The sequence below is a fragment of the Gopherus flavomarginatus genome, chromosome 8 (assembly GCF_025201925.1).
Source record: "Gopherus flavomarginatus isolate rGopFla2 chromosome 8, rGopFla2.mat.asm, whole genome shotgun sequence".
Classification (NCBI taxonomy): Eukaryota; Metazoa; Chordata; order Testudines; family Testudinidae; genus Gopherus; species Gopherus flavomarginatus.
In genome coordinates, this window is record NC_066624.1 from 18096477 (window position 1) to 18117259 (window position 20783).

The following is a 20783-nucleotide window of genomic DNA, read 5'->3' on the forward strand; positions in this document are numbered from 1 at the left end:
GAGAACTTGGACCATTTCCAAAAGCTTGCTAGGTTAGGAGACAGGAACACAGTCCAACATTTTGTTTTGTTTTTTGAAAGATTGCACTGTACTATTTAAAAAACTTTCAGTCAGTTACTTCTCTCTGTGTAGAATGGTGTCTGCTGTTGAAAAATGTCTATAATTAAATTTACTTACAAACCAGTTTCTTGTAGCTGTAACAGTGTTGTATCCTTTGTAGTTAGATCTATGCTCAGTAACTTTAGTATAGATTTTTGTTCTAATCTTTATGTGCTTAATTTTGTTTCCTAACCTAATGACTCTCTTGCAACTCATTACTTTTCCCTGTGCCTCAACTTCCTGATGAATGCTAACTCGCTGGGTTTTGAACCTCAGGTCCACCAGGTACTGTGATTTCTTCACCAGAGCCTCCTTCTTGTTGTTTTAATTTAATATTATTAGTTTATTTGAACTACATTTCAAGAGTGAAAGTCACCACTTAACTCAACAGGTGCAATCCCATTGAAGGGAGTGGAGCTGTGCCTCCGTACTATGACTGGTGCCTTTGGATCAGTTTCACTAATATTAAGTAATGTTGCTTTTGTTTTTTAAACAGTTCCTATTGAGGCACATTTTTAATTTAGACAAACCTAATGAAACACAGAACTTGGCTGTCCTTTGAAAATAAATGCCCATTTGAGGTTATCTTGTAACCTAATAGTGTGGGCCTCCCTGATGCAATTCAACTGGGATTTCATTAAACTTGAAGCCAGGATTTTGCATTTGTGCTGTATATAGGAATTATTAGGCTGAATCATGAAATACAAACACTTTGTTAAAATAAGTAGTCAACCTGATATTAAAAAGAGCACTTAATTTTTTTTCTGTAGCATTTGCACATTTTATTGATCAAGTTGTGGGAAATTTAATCTTCTGCACAGTTAATTTGTGAGAAGAATATAGTCTTTAACTCCTACGTTAGTCATGCAATTGAATAAACACCATAAACAAAATATGGGGTCATCAAGGGTTATATGTACTGGGCTGCTGACAAACTTTTAGCATCGCTTTCTGAAAAATGTTGACTTTAATACACTAGTTTTGCAGCAGGGCAATTGGACCCCAATCCTGCAAGCTCATATGTATGTGTGACCCCTGAGCCTCCACAGAGCCCCACTGAAATGAATTAAGTCTGCCTGCTTGGATCCCATTGCAGGATAAGGGCTTTGGAAGTCAAAACATTTACCCAGAGTTCGATCAAGGTATTATGGCAATGTCACACACACACACACACACACACACAAAATGTGCTGCCAGTAAAGAGCAGCTATTCTACCATTACACACACACCTCTCAACCATGCCCGAGTTCTTGCTAAAGGATGGTGTTTTACTAATGTCTAGGATTACAAGGAGTTCCAGGTGAGAAAGGAGATCCTGGCCCTCCTGGATTCGACATCCCTGGTCCACCTGGTGACAGAGGCAGTCCAGGATTTCCAGGAACACCAGGTCTCACTGGGCCTCCAGGTTCACCAGGACCACCAGGACGAGATGGAATATCAGGATTTCCAGGCAAGTTCAAACATGCCAGAAGAGCATTGTTACTTGTAGGCATATACAGAGGGCTGTAGTCACATGTGTGTTCTCCATGGTTTGGGCATGCTATCAGTGAGAATGACAGTGAGAAATGTCATTGAACTTGGGCTTGCTTATTTTACCTTGCTGACAACTGAAAAGCAGTTTATCCATGGGCACCCATGAGAGCCTTCATTGCAGTGAATGTGAATTAGGGACAAACCTGTGTCTCAAATGTTGGATGCACATTTCAGGATCCTCTAGGAATTTTGGAGGGAGATTGGATCCGTGGCTATTTTGGTGAGGGACCCTCTCTCTAATTGTAATATCCATTGTCTGTCCATCCTCTCTCAGTGCAGGGCTTTGCAGCAATCACTGTGTATTACAGTCTAAGCATTATAGCACTAATAGCACTCAGGCCTAACTCTACTCCTATTAAAGTCAGTGCTAAAACTCCTGTTCACTTTGGTGTCAGCAGGTAAGCAAATGCTGAGCACTTTTGCAAATCCCACCCTAAAACCATGTGTATCACCTTTCTTTATATTGTAATGTTATAGAGATGTTTAAATCTGCTTTGAGGTCATATTTTGAGTGTGAAGTTTGGTAGGTAGGTAAGTATGCATCATTATTAAAGGGATTAAAGATTATTTAGGTAATTTAAGTGTACTCATGTTGGCAAGGCCTGATGAAATTCACTCTAGAATACTTAAGTAACTAACTGAAACAATCTCAGAACTATGAACTTGTGAAGAATTGATGAGGCCCTAGAGGACTGGAGAAGAGCAAACATAGTACCTGTAGCTGGCCCACATGATCGCAGCACTACTTAGGTTTGGCACATCTGCCCCTCCATCTTGGTCTATGGAGGGGCAGACTCACCAAACCTGAGTGGCACTGTGATCATGTGGGCCAGGTCTCCATGCTGAAGCTGGGAGCCAGGCCCAGCCCATCCAGCCAGGAGCTGCTGTACAGTGATATGTAATATGTGTTCGTTCCCCAGCCCACACACATGCCCCCGTTCTCCCCTCTTTCCATCCCACATGGTGGTTTTCCTGTACCTCTGCTGTGAAATTAATTAAAAATTACCGCAATAAAATCATAGCCCTAGTAGTAATAGCTTACATGGGTTGGTCAAGAACAAATCATACCAAACCAACCTAATTTCCTCCTTTGACAGGGTTACTTGCCTGGTGGATATGGGAGAAGCAGTAGATGTGATATCTTTATTTTAGTAAGGCTTTTGACATAGGCTATAAGCAAACTGGCAAAATGTGGTCTAAATGAAATTATTATAAGGAGGGGGCATAACTGGTTGAAAGATTTTAGTGAGGGTAATTATCAATGGTTTGCTTTCGAACTGGGAGAGCATAGCTAGTGGGGTCCTGCAAGGGCCTGTCCTGTGTCTGGTACTATTCAACATTTTCATTAATGACTTGGATAATGGAGTGTAGGATGTGCTTATAAATTTGCAGATGACACCAAGCTGGAAGGGGTTGCAGGCACTTTGGAGACAGGATTAGAATTCAAAATGACCTTGACAAATTGGATAAATGGTCTGAAATCAACAAGATGGAATTCAGTAAAGATAAGTGCAAAGTACTACACTTAGGAAGGAAAAATCAAATGCACAAATACAAAATATGGAATAACTGACTAGGCAATAGTATTGCTAAAAAGGATCTGGTGGTTATAATGGGTCACAAATTGAATATAAGTCAACAATGTGATGCAGTTGCAAAAAAAGCTAAAACCATGTTGGGCTGTATTAACAGAAGTGTAATAGGTAAGATATGGGCAGGGCCATCCTTATCCATATACAAAGTACGCAGCTGCGTAGGGCACCAAATTTCCTGGTGCTCTGCACAGCTGCATGCTGCTCCAGCCCCTGCTCCGGCTTTTCCTCAGGGCCCGTGCCCTGCTCCGCCCCCACCTCACCCCTTTCCCACCCCAGCCCCGTGTCTTCCCGCCCCTGCAGCAGGGCCGGGGCACTGCACTCACTGGCAGCGGGAGTGCGGCGATCCAGCCCCAGCTGTGCTACTGGTGAGTGCTGGGGGGTAGTTCCCCCCTTCCCCCAAGCCAGACCTGCCCCCCCAACAGAGGCCTGAGGCCAGCCCCCCACTCCTCCTGCAGAGGCCTGCCCCCCCTTTCTCTCCCTCCCCCCCCCCGCGTGGGGGCACTGCATAGGGGCCCAGAATAGCTAGGGACAGCCCTGGATATGGGAGGTAATTGTTTTGCTCTACTGGGCACTGGTGGAGGCCTCTGCTGGAGTATTGTGTCCAGTTTTGGGTGTCACACGTTAGAAAAGATGTAGAGAAACTGGAGAGAGTCCAGAGGAGAGCAGTAAAAATTATAAAAGATTTAGAAAATCTGACCTATGAGGAAAGATTTAAAAAAAAATGTTTAGTCTGGAGAAAAGAGAAATGAAATAGAATCTAATAACACTCTTCAAATATGGTAAGGGCTGTTGTAAAGAGGACAGTGATCAATTGTTCTCCATGTCCACTAGGACAAGAAGTAGTGGACTTCAATCTGCAGCAAGGGAGATTTGGGTTAGATATGAGTGGAAATGTTCTAACTATGTAAGCGTAGCTAAATTCTGGAACAGGCTTCCAAGGGAGCATCCCTGTCCCTGGAGGTTTTTAAGAACAGTTTGACAAGCACCTGGTAGGCATGGTCTCTAGGTGTGCTTGGTTCTGCCTCAACCTAGGAGGCTGAACTTGATGACTTCTCTATGATTTTTCAGTATTTCTGTTTTACTGCAAAAGGATCTGACTCCACACAATGAAAGCCATTATACTCCAGGAAGTAGACTGTTTCATTCTCCCCAGTTGTGCCTGAGTATTTATAATTACCTCTATGACTTTCGTAAATAACGGTTTAAATTTAAAATAATTAACTCTTCTTCATGAAATATTTTATACAGGAAGCACATTTATATGGCTTATAAGAAACAAGCACACACCACTCTCTGCAAGAATTAATAATGGAAAAGCCCACGCCACATTCAAATATAAATTATTCTAGGAAGTTATTTTTCTATATGAGGCTGATCCTCAGAAGTGCTAAGCACTGTAACACCCATTGAAAGCACTGGGATTTACATGGACTCAGCCTCTCACTGAATCTGGCCCTTTATGTTTTAGGTATTGTCATGGTATAATTCCCCACTCTGAACCTTAGCGTCCAAAAGATGGGGTACCAGCATGAATTCCTCTAAGCTCAATTACCAGCTTAGTACTTGTAGCGCTGCCACCAACCAGGAATTCCAGTGCCTGGTACACTCCAGTCCCCCCCAAAACCTTGCCCCGGGACCCCCAAGACCCAGTCCCTCTGGATCTTAACACAAGGAAAGTAAACCCTTTTCCTCACCGTTGCCTCTCCCAGGCTTCCTCTCCCTGAGTTACCCTGGAAGATCACTGTGATTCAAACTCCTTGAATCTTAAAACAGAGAGGAAAATTCACCTTCCCCCCTCCTTCTCTCTCCCCACCCAGACTCTCCCTGAGAGAGAAAGTAATCCTAACACAGAGAGAAATTAACCTTTCTCTCCCCCTTCCCTCCTTTCTCCCCACCAATTCCCTGGTGAATCCAGACCCTGTCCCCTGGGATCTCACACCAGAATAAAAAAAAACAATCAGGTTCTTAAACAAGAAAAGCTTTTAATTAAGGAAAGAAAAACAGTAAAAATTCTCTTTGTAAATTTAAGATGGAATATGTTACAGGGTCTTTCAGCTATAGACACTGGGAATACCCTCCCAGCCTAAGTATACAAGTACAAAGTAAAGTCCTTTCAGCAAAATAAAAATTTGAACTCCTTCCAGCCAAATACATGTTTGCAAATAAAGAAAACAAACATAAGCATAACTCGCCTTATCACCTAGTACTTACTATTCTGGACATATAAGAGACTGTATCAGAGAGATTGGAGAGAAACCTGGTTGCACGTCTGGTCACTCTCAGAGTGAACAACAACCAGAGTGAACAACAACAACCAAAAACTAACAGCACACACAAAAACTTCCCTCCCTCAAGATTTGAAAGTATCCTTTCCCCTGATTGGTCCTCTGATCAGGTGACAGCCAGGCTCACTGAACTTGTTAACCCTTTACAGTCAAAAGAGACATGAAGTACTCCTATTAACCCTTAACTATCTGTTTATGACAGGTATAAAATGAGAATTACTCAAGTTAGCTGACTTTGATGTACAGGTTAATACCATAGGAATGAAGACAGTGAAAGTGAAGTACTGATTGCTTTGGGGTTTTTGTTCAGAATGACACTGGTGGTTTAATGCATCTAGGTGCCAAAGGTGAGATGGGTGTGATGGGAGCTCCGGGTCCACAAGGTCCTCCTGGAACTCCTGGCAGAGATGGCCTTCCTGGTCCTAAAGGTAACATTTGTCTAACTATTTTCAGTGCAGAGAATTTAACACTGCTTATCCTTCAAAGATGTTGGGAGCAGCATCTGATGTAGTCTTGGCTTTGGTGGGGAGTTACATAGCATAAATCAGTTCAGAATTTCATTGCTTGGGTTGGGTTATCTTTCTGACTTTGGTGTTGACAGGTACTTTGTTTAAAGCAGTAGTAAGCTATCCATGTGACATGTTGGAAGGGGCATTCTGAGGCTTTAGCTGTTTCATCTTTGAGATCCTTGGATTGAAGATGTTAAAGAAATGCAAATGATGCTAAAGATAATACTTGGTAAAGTCTGCTTTAGACCATGTTAAAGATGAAACTGATGGCTTTGCATCGTCAGGCTTTCCAGGGTTGGCTTTAAGCAGCATGGATGAAATTCACTCCCGCCACATAAAGCCCATATAATCTGGCTGTATGCAGGTGAATTTTGTGAGTTTGGTAGGTAAAATCCACCAATCTTCCTCTGCACCAGGTGGCCAGCAGACTCTCAAACTCTGTTCCTGCTTTGAGATCTATTGATTGAAAGCGCTATGTAACAGCCTGATAGAGGTGGTATTATTACTTATATTTATTAATGTTGGGTGTGCAATGTGTTGGGGCTTCCGGATCATTGCTTTGTTATACAGCTATCTGTTCCCTCTGTGCTAGTCTATTCAAGGCATATAGTCCTTTTCCACATGTAGACACCCTTATGCAACCATTCCATGTATGGCCCCTCACTCAGCCCCTTGCGTGGCTTATGGTGGGAGCTCACCACCCACTGGGTGAATTTCACTACTTGTGAATAGAGCAGAGTGTGATAGAAACATAATTGATGTTAGCCCACCCTACGGATTACACTTTCCTTTTGCTGTCTGTACATGCTGTAGGCAGTGATGGTTTACCAGGTCAGCCAGGACCTACTGGACTGGCAGGGCAGAAAGGCGTGAAAGGTGAAACAGGCCTGCCAGGTCCCCCTGGACAAGTTGATCCAAGCAAGCTGGGATCAAAAGGAGAGAAAGGCGAGCCAGGCATTCCAGGTGAGGAATTTCATACATGGGCTTGTTTCCTACAGGTGATGGCGAACCGAGATGGATGCAGTTATAATCAGTTAGTCCTTCTTTGCAAGGAAAACTTAAACTGGATGGGGTCAGAGTTCTCTCTTCTTTTTCTTCTCGTGAAGAGAAGGTTTAAAGTGACCATTTGAGTGTAACTGAGGCCTTGTCTACACCACAAAGTTGCAGTGCTGGTGAGGGGGTTACAGCACAGCAACTTAGGAGGTGTACACATCTGCATGGCATTACCAGCGCTGCAACTCCCTGTTTGCAGCGCTGGCCGTACACCCGGTCGAACCTCGGGTGTAGAGGATCCAGCGCTGGTGATCCAGCGCTGGTCATCAGGTGTAGACACTCACCAGCGTTTTTCTTGACCTCCGTGGAATAAGCAGGTATCCCAGCATACCTGAGGAAGCCTCTCTGGTAATCAAGCAGGTATCCTTCCCCGCGGTGTGCTCTCGCGTTCCCCGAACCCCCCTGCAAGCAGGTCTCCTTCCCCGCGGTTTGCAGGGGGGTTCGGGGAACGCGAGAGCACACCGCGGGGAAGGAGACCTGCTTGCGGGGGGGTTCGGGGAACGCGAGAGCACACCGCGGGGAAGGAGACCTGCTTGCAGGGGGGTTTGGGGAACGCGAGAGCAAACCGCGGGGAAGGAGACCTGCTTGCAGGGGGGTTCGGGGAGCGCGAGAGCACACCGCGGGGAAGGAGACCTGCTTCCCCGCGGTTTGCTCTCGCGTTCCCCGAACCCCCCTGCAAGCCGCCCAACAGCGCTGCAGTGTGGCCACATCTAACACCACTTGCAGCGCTGGTTGCTGTAAGTGTGGCCACTCTGCAGCACTGGCCCTATACAGCTGTACTAATACAGCTGTAACAACCAGCGCTGCAAAATTGTAGATGTAGACATACCCTGAGTTGCTCCATATAGTCAGTTGCAGTGTCCTTGCTAGTGAACTCTTATTATTGTGTAACATTTGTATCAGAGAAGCATCCTAGTGCCCTGGCCAGGATTTGGGGCTTCGTTGTGGTAGGTGCTCTGCATCCCTGCCTTGAAGTGCTTGCAGTCCAAGAGTAACGTCAAAACCACTTGTAAAAGTAGCCCATATGCAGATACACAGGTTAGAGTAAATATGCAGGCTGAGCCTATCCCATCCTATTCATGTGAGTAACCAGTGCATCAAAATGATCTATTATTGCATTCTGTTAACAAAACTAATCTACTATTCTAGGCCCCAAGGCAGACCTGGGGCTTCCTGTCAGTATGGCTGTGAAGTGTATTGTCAGTGGCTGATGTCAGGAAGCTTGTATTGCCTCTGTCTATACTGTTGTTTCTGTTCTGTAGATATTCATCCAGGGTTTTCCATGAACACTGACTTGTGTTCAATGGTACTGCATCTCAGGTTAGCTTATATGGAGATTTTCACCTGATGAGAGAGAATCCTTACTTGGCATTTTATTCATATATGAGAAAATTTTCTCCTTTGATTTAAAAATAAAAAAGTCAGTAATTAAGTTTGTTTTTTTCCTTTAAAGGTATTCCTGGAGTATCAGGCCAGAAAGGTTATCAAGGTCTCCAAGGTGACCCAGGGCCACCTGGATTCAATGGGCAACCAGGTGCACCAGGATTGCCAGGTAAGGTAGAAAACCCTGCCCATGTACAGCCTTTGTAATGAATGACTTGGATTGTAAAAATGCACATGCAGTTGATTTTGTGGCAGCAAAATATGGTTTAAACCATATTTAGGGAACCTTCAATCCACTGCATCATGGTGTATGCATAAGAGGTCTAGTCAGGCGTCTGGTGAGTCAGCTTATCACTGACAAGCCCAATTCAGGAGCGACACAGCTTGTTATAAATTTCACAGATCCATGTCTCTGTGAGAGTCCAAGATTACAGCATGCTGCTTTCTTCTTTCTCACTTTGCTTCCATCCTCTGAATCAAAGCCACTTCGTGCTGAGCTGCACCCAGTGCCAGGTATTCCCTCCAGATTCAACTGGATTCTGCACTCTCCTCCCAACTTTCTTCATTGATATTGAATGACTTCATGACATTTTTACTCACATCGTAGTACCACCATAAAGGGCAACCTCACTTTCTAGATCTAAATATCTGCAGACTTTGAGGAACTTGGGATCCCTATCCAAATTGTGGATTTATTCCTAGTAAAATACTAGATGTACCTGAATGCAATTTTTGAGCTGTTGACCTGGTTGAAGTTTGAGATTGTTATTGGGGTAGCTGGAAACGAGCTTGCTGCTTAAAACAACCTGATTGGAGGAGTTGTAAGTAGCATTGACTGACCTAGTCAACATATACCTACATCATTAATCCTTACCTCTACAGTTAGCAACAGACCAAACAGAAGTATTGGGAAGGCTAGCTGGAAATCATATTTCTGCTTTTAGCTACCGCATGGATCAAAAATGTTACTTCACGGTATTTATTCTGCTGCATTTGAAGCCTCTACATTTTTGTTCAGTATTTCTCTACCAGCATTGCCTGGTTGCAAGTCTTGCTCTAGGTGTCATATTGGAATTTATGCAATCTTTCAGACAGCCAGGACCCACACCAGTTCAGGCTTTATCGGTCAAATCCATGTGCTTAAACTCCACCTGGAAACTAAAGAACAACCGTTGCAGATTAAGGAGCCACCAGGAGAATGTGCTCTTTGTGTGAAGCACTGCTTAAGAAACTGGCAGCCACGTTCTGTGCTAGTTGGTTTCAGATGGTTCCCAAGTTGTAGCTGTATGTGCAATCCATTTTTACTCAAGGAGGAAAGGCATAGCTAACTGCATCAAGGTCTACAGCTGAAAGAAAAGTTTTTTAAATCTTCAGTGCAGATTGGGAAAAAGGGTATCTCAAGGCATCTGGGCACCCAAAGAAACCCCAAATTAGAAGAGGGCCATATTCATGTGAGTAATCACTGTATCAAAATAATTTGTCATTGCCATCAATTAACTAAGGTAACCTACTTTCTAGGCCCCAAAGGAGAGCCAGGGCTTCCTGGGCAGTCAGGACCAGCAGGACCTCCAGGACAAAAAGGTGCCATGGGAGAGACGGGGCTTCCAGGTTAGTTACTAAAAGGCATTGATCCAGTCAGTATGTTTCATCTCTGCAGAACAGAGGCAGATTTGCATGTGTAATGTGTATATGAATGTAAATATATGTAAAGTAGTATGCATATACTTACGTGAAGAGTACAGAAAGAATATATGGTATGTGCTTTGGTACAGAAAATTCAGACTTGTATAATAAAATATTTAACAAAGTACATTCATTTTAAAGCACTACAGATACAAAGCTGGAAGGTGCATTTCTGTTGTAGCTTTCATGTGTAGTTCATCTGAGACCACAAATCTGTCTAAGAATCTTATTACAATTTTTATTGGGCCTGGGCTCTCATTTTTCATATTCCATCCAACAAAACAGTTTAGAAATGAAAAAGGCTAGTCTACAGAGCCTGTCAGAAGGAAAATAAGATGGGTTATTTATTCAAAAGGAAATAGATACAGTAATTCAGTTACCTTGGAAGAAGTGTTGGGACATCACCACCAATATTTTGGGGTTATAGTAGTAATTGGTTGGTATTTACTATCAAGGGCCTCTTGGTTTTGTCAGAGTTTAAAAATATACACACACAGGCAATATTATATCCTTGTGCATTCTGTAAAATTCCTCCCCTTTGTATGAGAAATATGCTGAAGCCCTGTGAGATTTTAGCTGTTTGTTTGTTTTTGTTTATTTTTGGTTAAAACAATAAGTCTCATCAGTCATTCAACTCTTCATTAGTCTTTCCTGGTTAGTTTACAATTTGACTGACTGCTCTGAAGCTGCTGCAAAACCATTTTTTGATATTTTGGACAGGTGTCCCAGGTATTAAAGGCTCTCAAGGTACAGCAGGGCGTCCTGGCCAGCCTGGCCCTCCAGGATTTCCAGGATTAAAGGGAGAGAAAGGCAACCCAGGTCTTTCAGATATTGGAATCCCTGGCCCTAAGGTATATTTCAAAATTCTTCCCTAGAAGGTGCTGTGGGTGAATGATATTTCTGTGTTATAGAGCATTAATTTTTTTTTATGTGAAGAAAAAGACACACTGAGATTCAGTGTTTTTAAGATTAAAATAAAGATGCATTTTAGAGGAAAAACAGGTTTTTTGAAAATCTTCATACAACTCACTTCCCCTGCAGCCAAAGGTAGCACTGGCTTTCCTCATAAAAGTCTTTGTTTATCAAGAATTGTTTAACAGAGGGCCATCTACCAATTACATGCATCTGAGGAAGTGGGTATTCACCCACGAAAGCTCATGCTCCAAAACGTCTGTTAGTCTATAAGGTGCCACAGGATTCTTTGCTGCTTTTACAGATCCAGACTAACACGGCTACCCTCTGATACATTTCCATTGGTAGAGAGTAATATTTTAAAAAAACTAGACCAGCTGGAGAAACCCCTGTCTGTGTTGTTGTTTGCATTTGGCAGAAAGTTGCATATGAGACTATCCTAGTTATGGCTCACTTAAGATTCATTGTAGGTTATCATTATGTCACCGTTATAATTGGTGACATAATGACAACCTATAGGCGTAGTAGAATGAACTGCTCCATTCCAATCTCAAGCAGCCACAATTAATTCTTGAAAAATGGCGACTACAATATGCAGAGGTGCCATTTAGAGATACATCCACAGGGAAGAGGCAACTAAAAGGTCACAGTTGCTGCTTCCAAAAACTAAAGCTTCAAAAAAGATACCAGTGCCCAGATTTTCAAACATTCGCTACATAAGTGACAGAACTTTATAAAAAAAAGTAAGCTCCTGAAAGCTGTCACTGGAGCCTTATGACTAATCTTGAGACACAATCTGTTTAACAAAAGCAATACTTAGATAAAATGTTACACACTTCTGTATTTTTCTTCCTTCTACAATATCCAAGATAACTGCATGACAACAGAATCTTGGCTTCTTAAAAGATTCTGTTGTTTCTTTTCCACCTGACACCATAATCCTGTTTGACCTCACAATTGTTGCTGTGAAAATGATTTTGATGTTTTAGGGAATTATAGAGTGACAAGGTGGGTGAGGTAATATCTTTTATTGGACCAACCTTTCCATTGGTGAGAGAGACAACCTTTCGAGCTTACACAGAGCTCTTCCTCAGGTCTGGGAAATGCTTGGGGAATTATGGAACTTGAGCAAGGAATAAGAACAAGAAGCAGAAGTATGTGTGAACTTGTTGCTACTGCAGTGATAAAATAACTAGTAGGCATAGAACTAATAGAAATATCTCATTAACCTAGCAAGGGTATCTGATTGGAATGTTACAACTAAGGGGAGGGGGATTTATTTTTGGTGTTAACGATTGGTAACTAGGATAAATGTGGCCAGAGATCTTCTACCTGGACTTGTCTTGTTGCCAATGATCCCATAAATGTTTATTTATAACTTAGAATGAAACTTAGTTCATCTCTTACTTTTAAAAGCATGAGTTGGTCGTATTCCACTCCTTAAACCTGTGCTTATACCATAGGAGCAGATTTGAACCATTTCTAGCTCCAATTTGAGGAATATAAAGTGTTTGCTTAAAATATATTGATAGCTCAATAACACCTACTAGGAAGATTTGACACTTTATTTATGACTGAGACTTTCAGAGCCACGTGTGGGATTTGAATGCCCAAGTCCCATTTTCATGACATCTAGCAAAGTCTAACGGCTGAACAGAAATCTGAAGTTAGTGGAGAGCGCTGGAATGCAATCAGGTGTACAGGTGTGAATCTGTTTGTATAAAAAATGTGACAATCTCGACCTTTACTCCTGGTGACGATGCGTGAATCAGAAAGAAAATAGTGTTTTACTTTCAGAGTTGAGGTTCCAGGGCTGACAAGTTAGAAAAATACTCAGTGCTTGTAAATTGAATAGGTTTTACATGGCATTATTGAGATGCAATAAATCTGGGCTCCCACCATGACATTTTTACAGTGGTATGTTTAAAATTGCTTAAAAAAATATCTCCACGTAGAGCTGAAAGAAAATAACCCCTCCAATTTTTGACAATGCCAAAGAACAATCTTTGGGAAAGGTTCTGGGGAACACTATACAAACAAATTGTAGCGGCCACCATTAAAATCTTTACAATTGCCGTTTTCAGGTAATAAACTTTACCAGGGTAGTTCCAGCACTAAACATTGGTTAACATCAAATTAGGCAAAAAGAAAAACTGAAGATTTTAATGACATTCTTTGATGTCTGATGTCAAGAACAGGAACATACAAAAAGAATTAAATTATATGAAAATGAATGGATCTCATTTTTGCCTAATATTTTCCAGGGTGACACTGGTTTCCCTGGATACCCAGGTAACCCTGGCAGCAAAGGTACACCTGGAAATCCTGGTTTGGCTGGATTACCAGGTAATCCAGGTGCAAAAGGAGAAGCAGGCCTTCCTGGATTCCCAGGTAATTTTACTTGGAATTTCCTGTCTTTCGCTCATGCTCTCATGTTTTGGCTTCTGTCTCCAGGTAACTTGAATGGTGGCAGGCTGTAATTGCTTGGGGTTCTTACTGTGGAGCCAGTTCATGTAATGCTACTGGAATCACCACTGCAAAGGGATAGACACACATCATTTTAAACTTCCTTCTAAAATCAATGTCAATTCATTTGCAGCGTGAGGACCAGAACACATGAACATTTGTGAAAGCCAGTACTACAGCTTGCAATGGTCAGATTACTAACTTCTCTGACCCACAAAATAGCTGAATTTGGCCATACTTTTTCTCTTGTAGATTGCTACAACAAAGCCCTTGTGGAGCTTGGCTTTTGTTATAACTTACTACAAAATCTTGGCTTCTCAAAAGAATTAATTGTAAAGAGGAGATTTTTTTTCAGTGCATACAAATGTGAATTCATACGTTTTGGCAATCTTATCTAGAGACTGTTTAGCAGCTTACAGCAACGATGCAACTGCAGTGCTGATGCTCTAAGCTGACGGGAGAGAGCTCTCTTGTCGACTTAATTACTCCAGCCCCGACGAGTGGCAGTAGCTGTGTCCTCGGGAGAAGCTCTCCCACTGGCATAGCACTGTCCACACCAGCACTTAGGTCGGTGTAATTTATCTCACTCTGAGGGGTGACTTATTCACACCCCTGCACTACATAACTTATATCGACCCAAGTTGTTGTGTGTACACAGCCCTAGTGCTCTCAAGTCCGAATTTAGTGATATATAAACTAAGGGACCAAACATGATAGGTGCTAAGTGTCCTTAACTCACATCAACTTTTTCTGGAAAGGAGGTAGGGAGTGGGGAATGATGGGTTAGCTGCTGTGTCCATCATGCTTTCACTGTGTTGCTAACTAAATATGCTGTTGCTGTTTACTAGGTTATATCCATTTTAGAGATGATACTATTGGCCTGCAGCATTAAGTAATTAAGAAGGTGGGATTCTGAAGGATGGCAGGAAAAAAAACACCTTTAGGCAACCATGTTTTATGCTGATGAACTTCCTCTTCTTTAAAGTCCTAGTGCCCCTTTAAATGAATGGTTGCAAATCTATGCTATTAACAGTTGCAGCATGTATTGTACGGTATCTTGGTACTTTCTTGACACTCTTTACTTGGTCTGACTTGTACCTTATCCAGTGCTTACCAGTACCTGATAAAACACTGCAGTGTCTTGTTTGATTAACATGTCTCTATTTCACAGGGACACCAGGAATTCCAGGACCAAAAGGTATTGATGGACCCCCAGGTAATCCTGGTCTTCCTGGATCACCTGGGCCACCAGGTAGGCATGAATAGTACAACAAAGTCAAGCTTGCAGAACCTCAGTTATAATATTTGTATTATTTAAGCCTGGCTTATGCTGTTCATCAGAAAGTTCTGTGACCTATAGTAGATATCTGACTCCCAAACTGTGACTTGCAGGATTAAACAGGAAAGAATGATTTGAAATAGCTTCAAAGCTTTAGTTGAAAGTGATGGTTATGAAATGCTATTTGCAAAATCAAATTCCCTTTCAGGAAAATGTAGGCTGGCATTATGGGTTCTTTATGTATCTTCATAATAATTTCTGACATGGAATCCCATCTTGGATGGCAAAATTCTCATTGATTACAGAGGGCATATGACCAGATCCACTAATGGCAAGTGCAGATTTACCATGGTGGAATTAGACCTGGCAAAAGGAGTACTGTGATTACAAGTGCTACACTATGCATCAAATTATTGTGTTAAAACTGTAAATTGCCATGGAAGTTTTGCCTGCAGGATTTGGTCCCATGAACCTTTTTCAAAATTTGAAATAGCTTCTTTTTTCATATTTTGACAACTATATTGTGTGATGTGTATCTATTCTCATTCTCTCACACTCACACACACATGTACATATAGTGCCCTGAAACCAAATTACAATACTGCCATTATACTTGACCCTTCTTTTAGCAACTCTGACTACCTGTGTCACTGACAAAGTTATCTCATTACCTTTTGAAACTAGCAAGTATCTGTTTTTGTATCTATCGGCTTTCTTTATATTAAGCATTGTAATATCTTAGCCTGTGTTTGCAGAAGCAAGAACCTAATTTCACCTATGAAAGGAAGCATTAGATGGATTTTAATCGCCATTAAACTGCTTAAAGATCACAGTTCTGTGACCTTTTTCTGTGAGTGCAGAAAGCAGAGAAGGAAAGAGTTTTGGTTTAGATTTTAAATGTTCTCATTCACATGGACTTGATATTATCTGGTCATTCCTTCAGTTTTAGTTTTGTGGTAGGTGTGCTCTGCTGTAATATGTTGCTCTCTTTTTTTTAGGTGGTGATGGCCGTCCCGGCCCCCCGGGTCTTCCAGGGGAGAAAGGGCAGCCAGGTCGAGATGGTATTCCTGGACCAGCTGGACAGAAGGGTGAACCAGGTTAGGTTCCTTCCTTTTTATTTTCTGCTTCTAACTCTATGTTCTGATTTCTACTCTGTCCTCTTCCAAAACCATCCATGCTCCCTCGGAATAGCCTCTCCGATTCCCAGCTCTTGAGGGTGCACACAAAGGAGGGCATCAAGCCTCCAGTGAGATGCAGGGCAGGAACTCTCTTCACTCTTAGACATTTGGTCCTCTAAGGCTTTTGTAATTGAGCACAATCCCTTCCCCTCTAATTCCATTCCAGCTGCCATTGCTTCCACTACCTCTAGGGATGGGCTGCACCCATCCTGCCAGATCACTTTATTTGGCCCACCAACCAGGGATGCAGCCATGAATGGGCTCACCCAGGTCCACCCAAATCTGAGTGTGAGAGGAGGTGGCTCTGCCAGCACCTGGAGTGATGGAAGGGGTAAGAACTTTGGTCAGCATGGAGCAGAGGATGGTGAAAGGGGATGAGAGGCGGTTCTTCCTACCACCTGCAGGAGAGGAGGCAGTTCCTCTGCACCTGCTGCAGTGCAGGTAGAAGGTGGAAGCTCTGGTTACTGTGGACTTACTCCTGGATGGCCCTGGTGGACAGCTGCTGGGGTTGCTGAGTGGGGGTAGCATGTTCCCAGGGGCAGGGTAGTGTTGGCGGGCACAAGCTCATCCTCCTTCCCAGAAATCATGTAGCTGAACATGGGTGGGCAGGTGTATGTGGTGCGGCATGGTAGCATCATTGTGGGACTCATTGTTCTGGTGCCCGTTCTCACAGCAGCAGCCTGTAAGCTGCCCTGGGACAGCAAGGGCCTCTTATTCCTCAGCCATGAAGGCTTCCTCTTCCACTGTATCCTGGAGCCTTTTTTTTAAAAAAAAAAAAAAAGTGACCCGCCAAAGCATTTTAGTGGGTTGTGTGGCCCTCTACTACCTTGAAAATGTCCATCCCTGCTCTAGAACCTTCTTGGATCCAGAAAGTACTCCCTTAAAAATAGCTACTATCACACAACTATAAATGAAAATTTACCAAAACCCATAATGTGAAAGACCATCTTGAGGATGGAAAGAAACATGCCATGTAAGGAGCATATCACCTTGGAGGAGATCCCTTAACTCTGAGGGGAGATGTGGAAGTGAGCAAGAACCCTATTAGAACCCGCTCATTAAGGAAACCGAATTACTAGTAAGGGATTTTAACTTCTTATCATCACCCTAGGCTTCCTGCTTCTGAAGAGTTGAGCACTCCACATCTGTAAAAAGATTAATCTGTTTCTTTTCAGGTCAATCAGGTTTTGGGCGCCCAGGACCTCCTGGACTCCCAGGATTATCAGGCAAAGTGTCATTGTTCTTTCCTTAATAAGTATGTTTGTAAAATGTATATACTCACAAAAGGGAGAAAAGGTGGTAGACATTTAGCTGATATCATTATGCTATACCAATTAACAATGTAGCAGTAACTTTATATCTCTCATACTACAGTAGGACCTCTCTAATTGAACTTAGTGAATTAACTATTAAGCAAAAAAGACAAGATGGTTAAATCGACTGCATCATGCACTGTACTTTGTTGATTTACTCCTAACAAATATGGCATAGTTATAAGGTATGACAATGGGTAAAATTCGCAGAAGCACCTAAGTGACTTTCAAAAGTCACTTTCAAATTTTCAGAAGTGACTTAGACATTTAGGAATCTAATTTCCTTTGACTTTCAAGGTGACTAAGACTCCTAAATCACTTGGCCACTTTTGAAAATTGTATCCAGTATGTCTTAACGCTCTATGCTATATCGTATGAAATTAATGAAGTCTTAATATTGGGGGATCTCACCACAGCAATGTCACGTGCATTAAACCTTTGCTCAGAAGTGGCGTTGTGAGACCCTTATGAGTTTGAGCATCAGTGGATTTGAAGAGAGCAAATTGAGATTTAGCAAGGTCCTCTTGCATGCCCCAAGTTATGCAACTTCTTGTCCTGCAAGAGGTCTCAGCTCTTTCGAGTCTGATTGTCCTCTCATGCCAGTTTTATATTGGTGTAACGCCATTGGTGCCAGTGAGGTGTGTTCAGATTTACACCTTTATAAGCAAGAATGGAATCAAGTCCTAGTACTTCAACTGAAGTTTCGATATTGTACATGTAACTGTACTAAATACAGCATCCATAAACATGTCTGTTTGGTTTAACAGGGCAAAAGGGCGAGATGGGATTACCTGGCCCTCCAGGATCCCCAGGACTTACAGGTTTGAAGGGTGAAAGAGGTTTCCAGGGATTCCCCGGTCTACAAGGTCCACAAGGTCCACCAGGCCTGCCTGGGCCACCTATGGAAGGTCCTAAAGGTAGTCCTGGTCCACAAGGTGTACCAGGGAGACCAGGTAGGAATGCGGTTCATAACAGTCCATCTCTGTCAATAATTCTTTATTTTGCTGGCAGGTTATCAGCCTTTAGAACTTCTGAATTTCAGACGAATTCTTTTGATATAGCATTTGGCTGACAGCTGTGTTTCCATGCTATAACCTAGAAATAGTTCTTGGTAACTAAAAGGCTGTCTTGCCAAAAGCAAGAATATTAAGATACTAAAAACAAATAAAAATCTTAATATCTGCTAGTCTCTTTTTTTAAAGATCCTGCTCATACCTGGCAGCAAAATACAATGCATTGATACACATGAGATTCTCAGCATGTTGTCACAGCAATCATCTAGAGAGCACCAAATCAACTTTTGCAGCATCTGCCAAATATGCCTTTGTGGTATTGTCACATGATCAATGAATTTCATCGTGCACAAAAATAAAAGTAATAAACTCCATCGTTCTAGGACCCATGAAAATCAAATTCATATTAGCATCACAGCATGATCAAATTGGTTAGTGGTTTCTTCATCTCAACATCATGTATGCACATCATTGTTCCATCGTGTCACACGTTCCAGTGGATTCAGTGCAACACAATGCAGTCTTCATCTTTCCATTCCATGTTTGCATCTTGTTCCTGCATCTACTAATTCTGGAAATGATGAATTCCATCCTGGGTTAACATCACTGAGCAGATCCCTGGTGTACTGAGGAATTAGATTAATTTGTGTGCTTATATATTTAATGGAAAATGAATCGATATTAAGATGCCACTTTTGAGCGATTAAGGACAGTGTCAGTAAATATTCTGTCTTTCACCTCTCGAGGCCTTGTCTCATAGTTGTTACTTGGACTTGAAATTAATTAGCATCTAATACTATAAATTGACACCCAATGTGCTTGACATTCATTTTCAAGAGAAGCAGCTTATTGAAGTAAAGTTGTTTGCTTGCTTACAGATAGAATACACTTTTTTTTTTAAACTGAAACTTTGCAAGTATTCTGAATTTGGGATTTTTCATTGGTGAAAGCTCTGGGTGAGGAAGGTAAACATTGAGTTAGTGCATTTACAAAATACTAGCCGTATATTGGCAATTTAGGGGGCGGGGGAGGGGAAGTTGTAGGGGTTTTTTCAATATAAATTTTCTAAGGTCTTTAGGATTGTGAGGTTGGAGCCAAATTAACCTCTGGGGCAAGTAGATGCAACTCCAAGTAAGGGCTGTAACAAGCTAGACCTTTGAGATCTTCAGATGAAAAGTGGTATCTAAGTGCAAAGAATTATGAAGATGAAACATTCCATAGGACAGCTGATTGCTGTTCTATAATGATCAGAGCCTTTACTTAAAATAATTTCTCATACGAAGTTACCCCACAAAATCTAAACTGTATGAAGTAAAACGTTAAATTGTGAACAATTTGTGATCCCATATTTCACTTGTAGCACAGGTATATCTCTGCTGGTCTCTGATCCTGTTTACATGTTTCATATAAACCCTGCAATTATTAACCTAAATCAGTTGGCAAGATAGAAGACAAGACCATTATTTTGTGCACTTTTTAGGTTATCAGTTGGAAAACACCAGTGAAGTTTTGCTCAGGCATGTTTTCTCTCTTTCATCTCCATTTTTGTTGCATGGAGTGTATAAAGTGAAATGTTTGTCTTGCTCATTTGTGCATGGACTAATGTGGATAAACCAAACTATTATTGCAGTTCTATTACAATCAGCACTTTGTAGAACAAAATGACTATAGCCCATTGTTGAAATGCTGCTTTCATAACATTTCAACCTCAGGCAGTTAATCATAAAAGCAACTGTGCTGCTGACAAATTATCCCACTTCTAAGGAAATAATAAATAAAATTTGTGAATCAGATACATCCATTGCTTGTTAACTTCTGGGTGTATTTTCATACTAGTTAAAGTGACCAAATTCAAACTCGGTATCATTCCATTGACTTCTGCTGAGCTACATCTGGGATGAGTTTGGCATGATGATCATAGGGTTTATTAATAGCTAATACAGTAAAGCAGATTCCTAAGAGAATTAAGCACTATTTTTAACTCTCTGTTTTATTATTGACCATGAACAATAATAGTTTGGTGTTTGCATACCGTATGTAAAGCAATATTGAGCTAAATCTAAATTGAAAGGTTTAGTTTAATACATTGACAATTTCTAATAGTTTTGATGTTTTTCCCCCTGTTGTAATGATGGCCTTGGTGAACTTTGATCCCTACTTCCAGGTCCTTCAGGTTAGCCCCTTAACTCCAAAATAGAAATTTTGCATGAAGTTGAATGTGTACATTTTAAAAAACCCTTTTTTGATGTATAAATGTAGAGAACTAAAGTCAGGTATACCAAGTCATTCTTCATACATACCTTTGATTAGTAGTAGTACAGGAGAGCCAAATGCAGGCTTTCAGACTCCACCATGTCCGTCATTTGGGGACTGATCCTGGAAAGTCCTGGGCACCCTTTGTTCCCTAACTGCAGACGAGTTAAGACCATGTGGCATCCTGCTAGTGGCTTTCAGAAACCTGCAGGATTGCACCCCTGACTG

At 41.8% G+C, this 20783-nt stretch overlaps 1 protein-coding gene across 1 annotated transcript in view; it reads left to right on the forward strand.

Annotated features, from left to right (window-relative positions):
- COL4A5 (collagen type IV alpha 5 chain) overlaps positions 1–20783 on the forward strand; it is a 154760-nt gene that overhangs the window by 117190 nt on the left and 16787 nt on the right. The window contains exons 31-41 of the mRNA XM_050965172.1: positions 1383–1550; positions 5852–5941; positions 6836–6985; positions 8529–8627; positions 9977–10066; positions 10862–10992; positions 13318–13444; positions 14691–14771; positions 15797–15895; positions 17152–17202; positions 18057–18242. Of these exons, the coding sequence (XP_050821129.1) occupies positions 1383–1550; positions 5852–5941; positions 6836–6985; positions 8529–8627; positions 9977–10066; positions 10862–10992; positions 13318–13444; positions 14691–14771; positions 15797–15895; positions 17152–17202; positions 18057–18242 (1272 nt within the window). The remainder of the gene's footprint in view (positions 1–1382; positions 1551–5851; positions 5942–6835; positions 6986–8528; positions 8628–9976; positions 10067–10861; positions 10993–13317; positions 13445–14690; positions 14772–15796; positions 15896–17151; positions 17203–18056; positions 18243–20783) is intronic.